Source organism: Sinocyclocheilus grahami, unplaced genomic scaffold (assembly GCF_001515645.1).
Source record: "Sinocyclocheilus grahami isolate Dianchi unplaced genomic scaffold, SAMN03320097.WGS_v1.1 scaffold187.1, whole genome shotgun sequence".
Classification (NCBI taxonomy): domain Eukaryota; kingdom Metazoa; phylum Chordata; class Actinopteri; order Cypriniformes; family Cyprinidae; genus Sinocyclocheilus; species Sinocyclocheilus grahami.
In genome coordinates, this window is record NW_015505366.1 from 198746 (window position 1) to 208000 (window position 9255).

The 9255-nt window shown below is 36.8% G+C and overlaps 1 protein-coding gene across 1 annotated transcript in view; it reads right to left on the bottom strand.

The window, feature by feature from the left end:
* Nucleotides 1-4208: 4208 nt before the first annotated feature.
* LOC107594606 (leukemia inhibitory factor receptor-like) overlaps nucleotides 4209-9255 on the bottom strand; it is a 14440-nt gene continuing 9393 nt past the window's right edge. Inside the window, exons 12-16 of the mRNA XM_016284701.1 lie at nucleotides 8383-8405; nucleotides 7316-7549; nucleotides 6480-6567; nucleotides 6222-6312; nucleotides 4209-5214 (exon numbers count right to left, since the gene is read on the bottom strand). Of these exons, the coding sequence (XP_016140187.1) occupies nucleotides 4633-5214; nucleotides 6222-6312; nucleotides 6480-6567; nucleotides 7316-7549; nucleotides 8383-8405 (1018 nt within the window). The 3' untranslated portion in view covers nucleotides 4209-4632. The remainder of the gene's footprint in view (nucleotides 5215-6221; nucleotides 6313-6479; nucleotides 6568-7315; nucleotides 7550-8382; nucleotides 8406-9255) is intronic.

The window sequence follows — 9255 nt, forward strand, 5'->3', positions numbered from 1 at the left end:
TATATATATATATATATATATATATATATATATATATATATACACCTCAGTGTATATATTATCCCTCATGTTCAGTTTGAGGTCCAAGCTATTTTTAACATAGTATTAGAAACCTGGGACCCCATACAAAACACTAGTTAATTACAACAGAACATGAAGAATATTTATTCCAAATCTAAAGGTTGAAGAGGCTGAAAAAACTAAAAAAGCCTTTCTCAGGCTTGCATAAAATGTTGCATGTTTTGTCTAAAGCATTTTCTCTGCTCTCAAGTGCAACATATGGCAGCTCTATGTTATTTCACGTTACATACATGATCATAATCATAAAGGGGCAAAATAGGTGCTTTTGTAAGGTCAGACTGCCCACCCACCCTTAAAGTTCCCATGCATCACCTCGAAAGGTGTTGTTCAGTATCACAATAATAGAGTGGCATGTTTGTGCGGAGAAGTGCTACGAATGAGTTGATTACATCTCCTCACGTGTGAGATGTTGAACTGTATTTTTAAGGGTGACGTGTACTTTCTCAGGAAGTTTTAAAAACAACTTTGCGGTGCAGGTGTCTCTGCAGGATGGTGTGTAACTGAGAACCAAAATGAACAACTTGAGACTCACTGGCTAATGGTATAAACATGTCAGGTTAACAAGGTTATACATGTCAAATGCAGTGTGTCAAACGCAGCTTTGCAGGTTTTTAATATGTTCTATCCACCATCTGACTGTGTCAAAGATTATAAGCAGTTATATTCCCACTGCAAGAATGTATATACATCAGATTGTATTCATTGATCAGGTAAAACATTCATAAAGTGATTTGTATATTTTAAACAAGAAAATCATACCTCTAGAATGTATATACACTTGAAACCTACCACCATTCCTGTAAACTAAAAGAATATATATGTATATATATGTATATATATATATATATATATATATACAGGTGCATCTCAATAAATTAGAATGTCCGAATTTATTTAATACACAAGTTTCACAATTTGAGTGCCTTGACACTTTTCCATGACATTCTAATTTATTGAGATGCACCTGTATATATGGGGGGGCAATGGTCACCCATGACAGTGGGTATAGAAAAGAATCACCCCCTTTAAAATAATCACATTTTGTTGCTTTGCAGCCTGAAATGACGACGGACACAGTTTTTGTTTTATCCAGCTGTATTTCCTCAGTGCAACTTATAACATCCAAGTGAAAGATATAACACCAACATGTCAGAAAAAAAAGAAGAAGAAAAAAGCTAGAATCACTGAGTTGGAAAAAGAATCACCCCCCCCCTCCTAAAAATGACTTGTAAACTCAATCAGATGTATCTAATCACCTTCTAAATGGCACGCAAAGCCATTTGACTTTCAACTGTGATCAGCTATATAATTTTTATTAGCTCAGCATGAAAAGAGCTAAACTATGGGTGGCAAGGCACTGTCAAAAGATCTCTGGGATAAAGTTGTGGACAGGCACAAGTCAGGAGATGGATGCAAAAAAAATTCAAAGGCTTTATCAATGCCTAGAAGCACAGTGAAGTCTATTATTAAGAAGTGGAAGGTATTTGGTGGAAGGTATTTGGGTAGACCCTCCCTGGATCAGGACGTCCCTCCAAACTGGATGAGAGAGCCAGGAGGAAACTGCTCAGAGAGGTTACCAAGAGGCCTACAGCATCTCTGAAGCAACTGCAGGAATTTATGACAAAGAGTGGTCATTGTGTGCATGTGACAACAATGTCACAAATTCTCCACAAATGTGGCTTGTATGAGAGGGTTGCAAGAAAAAAGCCACTTCTCAAGAAAGGCCACATGCAGTCACGACTGAGCTTTGCTAAAACGCACCTTGAAGATTCTGAGGCAGATAAGACTAAAATTGAATTATTGAATTAAAATTGAACACCAAACGATAGGCTGTCTGGCTGAAATCCAATACAGCTCACCATCCAAATAACACCATTCCAACAGTCGGGGGCGGACTTAACCAATAAGCAAGGTAAGCGGCCGCTTAGGGCCCCAGGGAATCAGGGGGCCCCATCTGATATCGCAGAAACATATTTGCAGCGTTGAACAATGTAGCCAATCACAGACATATCTGTTCATTTCTTGAACACAATGACCAGAAGTGTTTAAGTTAGAATCCACTAACCGCTCAAAATGCAGAGTTTGCTGAGTTCTGCAAGCTCACGGATACTCTCATTATAACAAAGTGTAGATACGATGTAAATAAGAGATTTAACGGAATTTCGTAAGATCACAATTAACTGAAGTGCGTAACAGCTTTAGTGATTAGGCTATATGAGGGAGCACACTTTGTGCGCATTCTTTCTAGGTTGTATATTACTCTATGACTGTCTCAGAACAGAGATATTCACCTCAGTAAAGAAAGTATTGTGTTTCAATTCATAATATTTATTTGTTTCCTGGCAAACCCTATCGTATGCCTTCAGAAATCTTGGACTATGGAATGAGTTGCATGGGATAATTTCATGTTTGTAAAAAGATTGAAAAACTTTACAATTTATTAAATAGACAAGTGCAAGCATTTTTTTATCTTCTTTCATGATTTGAAAAAAAGGTAGCATAATATGGCTTTAGAACAGCATCAGGTTGACTAATTACTGGTTGTGAAGGGATAAATAAACTATGAGAGCGAGCGAGCAAAATAAGGGTTAGGCGTAAAAGAGCACATAGTTATTGTGTTGGGGTCTCATACCTGAAATTTGCTTAGGGCCTCCAAATCACTAAGTCCGCCCCTGCCTAGTAAAGCATGGAGGTGGTAATATCTTGTTCTGGGGTTGTTTCTCTGTAGCAGGGAGTGGAGCACTTGTCAGGATAGAAGGAAAAATGGATGGGGCAATTAAATACCATCAAATTCTTGAGGAAAATCTGCTGCCTTCTGCCAGAAAGTTGTCAATGGGAAAAAGGTTTACCTTCTAACAACTTGAGCAGTTCTGCAAAGAAGAGTGGGCAAATGTGCAAAGTTACTTTAGACACATCCTAACAGACTAAAGGCTGTAATTAAAGCAAAAGGTGGTTCAACAAAATACTAACACAAGGGGGTGATCCTTTTTCCAACTAAGTGATTCTGTTTTCTATTTATTTATTTATTTCTGACATGTTGGTGTTATATCTTTCCCTTGGATGTTATAAGTTGCATTGTGTAAATGTCCATCTTCATTTCAGGCTGCAATCCAACAAAATGTGATTATTGTAAAGAGGGTGATTCTTTTCTATACCCCCTGTGTGTGTATATATATATACAGTGGGTACGGAAAGTATTCAGACCCCCTTAAATTTTTCACTCTTTGTTATATTGCAGCTACACATTGGATTTCCATGTTTTATGGGGACATTCTCACACACACACACACACACACACATGTATATATTAGTCTCTCATCCTTTTGTTTGCCTCAGATTATTACATTTTCAAACCTTTGTTGAATAAATTACTTGTCTTCAGAATTCATATTTGATCTGATGAACTTTCATCTGAATTTCCCTTGTGAAAACAAATACACTTTAGCATATTTTTACTGAAATAATGTACTTTAAAAGAATATACTTAAGTGTGATATGAATGTAATGTTTTTGGACACTTAATTGCATGTTAATTACAATTAAATGAAATGGTATTATAGTTAAAATGTATATTTAATGCAATTAGTTGAACATAAGAGTGCTTTTTGAACCCACTTAAGTAGGTCATTTCATGCACTTTTTAATTGTACTTGTTTTAACTGTACTTAAGTGTGTTAAACATAATCATGAAAGTGTTTAAGTACACTCAAAGGTGTTTTTTTGTCAAAATATATTATCTTAACCAAGTTTATTGTTCATTGACTACATTGAGATACTGAACGTACGGAAATTCTTCTTGACAGGTAAGGTAAAAAGTTTTTGCAACACGTTAACTCTTTACTTTCAAGCCCCAGATAACAGAAGATACTGTAAGGATAAGAATAATCTTAACGGAATTTTCAAACGTTGTGCAAAATTATGCTTTATTTTTGTAATTCCGCTAGGTGAGACTAGTATCGCAAATACTACATACTTCACATTTAAGTGGCTTTTTATTTAGTTAATATTATATTATATGCAAGTATACACATATATATATATATAGAGAGAGAGAGAGAGAGAGAGAGAGAGAGAGGGAGAGAGAGAGAGAGGGAGAGAGAGATAGAGAGAGAGAGAGAGGGATTTGAAGTACACTACAAATGCACATTCAGTACAATTAAGCAGAAAAAAGTGCAGTGTGTCAGTCATGTATCTTTTATTTTGTATCAAAACAGCATTCAAGAGGAAGAAGTTACTATGAATAACTCGATCAGCAACATACAGTACAGTACTTATTTTAGATACTATCCGCAGAGTGAGCGGAAACCATAATGTGTTTTAGATGTATCTGACTAAAGCCACCAAATAGCAGACAACATGTAGACAATACAGAAAAAATAGAGTATTCATCACTGTAAAATAATTGAAAAAAACTTAATGCTTTATGTACAAGATGATGTCATACAAGATCCTGTATATGCTTGTGTTTATGACTAAATCACAGCCATGCGCATATAGTTCAGAAGTACTCTTGCCACATGATATTTCTTAAAAATGTGTTCTAAAGAGTGCCTAACCCTCTTCTGGAACTGAAAAACTCTGGCAAAGCCCTTGTGGGGAGTATGGGCTGGAATCAAAGACAGGCCCTCTGAGGCAGCTCTCCAGGTCAGTGGGTTGTACAGTTTGACTTGTGAAAGTGCTCTGATTTACATCTCCTGTTTCCACAATCCTCTCATTCTCTTCCACTCCTCCGTCCTCATTGGAGGCTGTCTGAGGGGGAGCGAGGAGGTCTTCAAGAATGCCCAAAGATCCCAGTGCTCCATCCATAGCTAAGAAGCTATTAAGACGCCCGTGTATCACGGGAATACAGGTTAAATCCCAGCTGAAGTCATGATGTGATGGAGACACCAACAAAGGGAATTGGTCCTCTTCCTCTGTAGTCTCAGGGAAGTCTTCATTTCTCTGTGAAGCTGTCAATTGCTGAGCTTTATAAGGAGAATCAATGCAAAACAGGTCTGTCGTGGGCATTTCTGTGACATGAAGCACAGTTGGATAAGAGTCTTGCCTCTCCAAAGACAGACAGACTTCCTCAATGGGAGTTAAGGGAGGATCGCTGTCTCCAGGAAGAGCTCCCCAAGGGCCATAGATGTCGTCCTGAGAGCAAAAAAAATGGTATTAACAAGTATGGAGATGCAGTATGAAAACAATGTCAACCTCTAACATTATTTTTGCAATAACAGGTGCAATATTGTATCATAATTATAATGCATATTAATATATACTGAGCATTACAAGATTGTTAGGGGCTGTCCACAGAGTTTTTGCAGTTTTGGCATTTCTGCATTTCTTTTTTTCCCATTCCACTTCTCTGCATCTCATGTTTTAAATGCGAACATGCCTTTTGTGTAAATCAAGTCAGTGATAGTTTTAGGATGTGTGGTCTGCTTTTTTCTCCCTTTTCTTAACAATTTGTTTTACAACCATCTTTCCAATTAAAAGCATGCTGCATAGCCACTAGTTAGTGATATATTGACAACAGCTAATAGATTTAGCAACCAAATCTCCATTTATAACAGGCATAAACATGGGATAAGGCATCAGAAAGGTTGAGAATCTTATTTTACAGTTTCGTATAGTCAAAGTTCTGTTTATTCCTTTAATTGTTGAAGGATACTGAGGTCATGTATAACTATGACATTTCTGCTACTGTGCTTCATAGTGGGGGAAATTCTTTCTGGTGGAAAATGTTCTCAAAAAGATGAAATGTTTTGCATTTTTTTTAAAGGTTCCATTTTCAGGCCATCTGTCCACATGCCAAACAGGATACCGAGTCAGTTTTCTTGTCCAGTTGATTTGTGAATACTACTTTTCTCAAATCCAATTGATGCCAGCAGATACTTAGCTGTTATGTTGAGGTTCCGTGGCCTCCTGAAGTTCAGTATGCTTTAGAAGAGTGAAAATAGAGTACTTCTATTTGAACACAATGTGCCTGATCTTTGAATTGTAAGGTAACCCCATCCAGCCTTATGAGCTACTAACTAAACTGACATCACAAGATTACTTGTGTTGTATTTGTTTTAGAGAAGGCCTCCAAACTCATAATATTGCATTATGATTGTTACATTTAACTAAAATTACCCTGCATAAATAAACATTATTACCTTTAGTAGTTTTATAGCATTGCTGTTATCAAATTTCGGTAGATTTTCGAAAATCCAAGAAACTCCAATGGACATGCACATTTTCATCATTCTGTAAAGTGAGTTTTTTTGAGAAATAAAATAACAGTTACACACACACACACACTGTGACTGTAACATTATAAAATACTGCAGACATGAGCCACATTGTGAAACTATTTGCACAAATGAAAGTGAAGACACTTAGTAAAATCAAAACCCCCTAGTTCAGCACGTCACCTTTGCCGCACACATTTCAGGTACATTAGGTTGGCCAGGATCACCATAGGAACAGCAGCAGCCAAACAAATTCCAGCTATCATTCCACCTAGAAACACAATTAAGCACATTAAGATAAACACATGATATGCTATTGTTGAAAAATTCTGCATTGACTGCTCCTAATATCTTTTAAATTACTTTGTAAGTGCACACTCTATGAATAATGCATGATTATAATTCAGTGTCTTGTGAATGCACGGTATGCAGTTCTAACCCTTACCCTACACAATGAGTTATATTGTAGTCAGAATGTGCACTGAACCTCATGCTGATTCTCTTAAAGGGACAGTATGACTTTCTTTCATCAGTAGAACACACACACACACACACACACACACACACACACACAAAAAGAAAATGCTGAAAAATGTCTCCGGGTTTTTTGTTCATACAGTGAAAGTCAATGTGGTCCAGTGCTGTTTTGGATCTCAATGAATTTCACTCTATGGACAAAAACAGTCATCAAAATATCTTCTTTTGTGTTCCACAGACAAAGGAAAGTTGTACAGTTTTGGAACAACATGAGGATGAGTAAATAAAGATGACAGAATTCTATTTTTTTAATATAGCAACATCACATCTGCACATCTTTTTAACAAATATTGAACTTCCAAACACTCTTCCCCGCTTAATAATAACTTCTGCAGAAGCTTTCTAGAAATATCCATGTTTGTAATTGATTGTGGTCGAACTAATGTGATTTTAAGGTCAACGTTTCTATACATAGGTAATTCAACACTCCTTTAATTTCAAAGATCTTTGATCTTTTTCATCTGTTTCATAAGGAAAGGCACCTGTTGTCTCGTCTGAACCAGTTTGGTATGATAGTTTGCTGTGACAACAGCAAGTGGCAGGTTTTCCTTTGGGCCCTTCACCGGCAGAATTCCATGCAGAGACCAGGATATCGAAACACTCCTGTTGGCCTTGCAACTCCCAACTCAAAGGTCTAGGAAATGCATAAGGCACAGTTTCTGCAAGAACACATAGAACATTAGGAGATGAAGAGTGTTTCTTCCAGCAGAACATAACTAAACATTGATTTGCATCTCTCACACTCTACTTTAGCAATGACTAGTTAGCTGACTGACAGTTTGTCTTTGAACCAGGTTTTATGGTTAAGGGTCAAAGATCTAAGAGTATGAAAAATTAAACATAAAATGCTCATGTAACTATTCCGCATGGTGGAGATATTTAACACTGCCAGAAAGCTGTTATCAGGGTGCGAACTACGGCGGAGCTAGGGGGAGCTCGGCTCCCCTTAATAAGACATGGGCTCCCCTGAAAACGGGATTTGTGAAATTTTGGGGAGGTCTCAAAAAATATTGTCAATGTGTTATTTTGACGTGCAATTTCAGTTTTGTGTAATGCGATCATCGTGGATTCTTATGTGTAAAATTGCATAAATATCATTCATTCATGCATGACGGCGATTTAAACCTAATTCACTTCAATAAAGATAACTATACATGCTATTCTTGTCATGAGTATCAAGGTGTGGGAGCGCTGCGGTGCAAATTCCACTCATGTTTAGTACATGTTAACTCAAAGATTCGTAGAAAAAATATAAACGCTGGACTCGATTCTGTGTTAAGGTAAGGCATGTTACTCGCAATTATGTGTTGTGGCTGGGTTGTTATAGGTCTGCGTGACTCTTGATGTCTTAGGCCTAACTAACTATATAGATTTATCCTATATAGTGCTTGCATAAAGCAAGTAGTGCATACACTTGTAGCTGTTATGTATTTTTGTAAGTCATTGTAAGCCCTCTTTTGAGGCACGCGCAAGCGCACAACCCCCCCACCCGTTATAAAAACAAACAAACAAGTGGGCTCCCCCAAAGTCCACGGTATAGTTCAAACACTGGCTGTTATGTACTTTTTTTGTCTGTTCAGCATTTTTTGTTTTGAGTGTTATGCCACTGGATAATAACAGACATTTTTTAGTTACTGATGTCTGTTTAACAGCTTGGTTGGAGTAGCTTATGTTGGAGACAGAAACATTTGCACATAGCCACATTGCTTTCCGCTGTTGTCTCTACTTCCTGCCATGCCCTGAAGCCACATGTTTAAGAATAAATGCTTAGTCTCATTCGTGCCAGCCGGAGCTGTAACTTTAAAGACACAGAAGACAGAGGCCCTCAAGAGATTCTAGTGAGACTCTAGAGAATACGTGAATACATTGACGCCCAGCAGGATCAGACAGGGCATATGAACGCCCATTAACATATAAACCGCAGTTTACTCTTTAATCATTTTGTGTGACCACAAGTATTTTATAACGTTAGAAATTGAAAGTCACCTGCTACAGTCTTAAGCATGTGAAGCCCATCTGTGAATAGTTTTCAGTTTCACTTCAATCTGACATGTGGGCCTGTCCCTTTGAGAGTGACATTTTTTTCCAACACCTCTACGTTATTTTCCTTTTTTTTAGCAAAATATTACCTCAACACTACAATAAATAACAACAACAATCTTAGACTGTAGATCAAGTTCAACTGGATTTTCAAAACAGAAAAAACAGCCCTACTTAAAAATCTAGTTAACTGGTAGAACTACACTACTGTTTAAAAGTTTTGGGTCAGTAAGATTTTTTTGTTTAAAGAAATAGTTTTATTAAGCAAGCATGTGTTAAATTAATTAAAAGTCACAGAATCTTTTACATTGTTACATATATATATATATATATATATATATATATATATATATATATATATATATATATATATATATATATA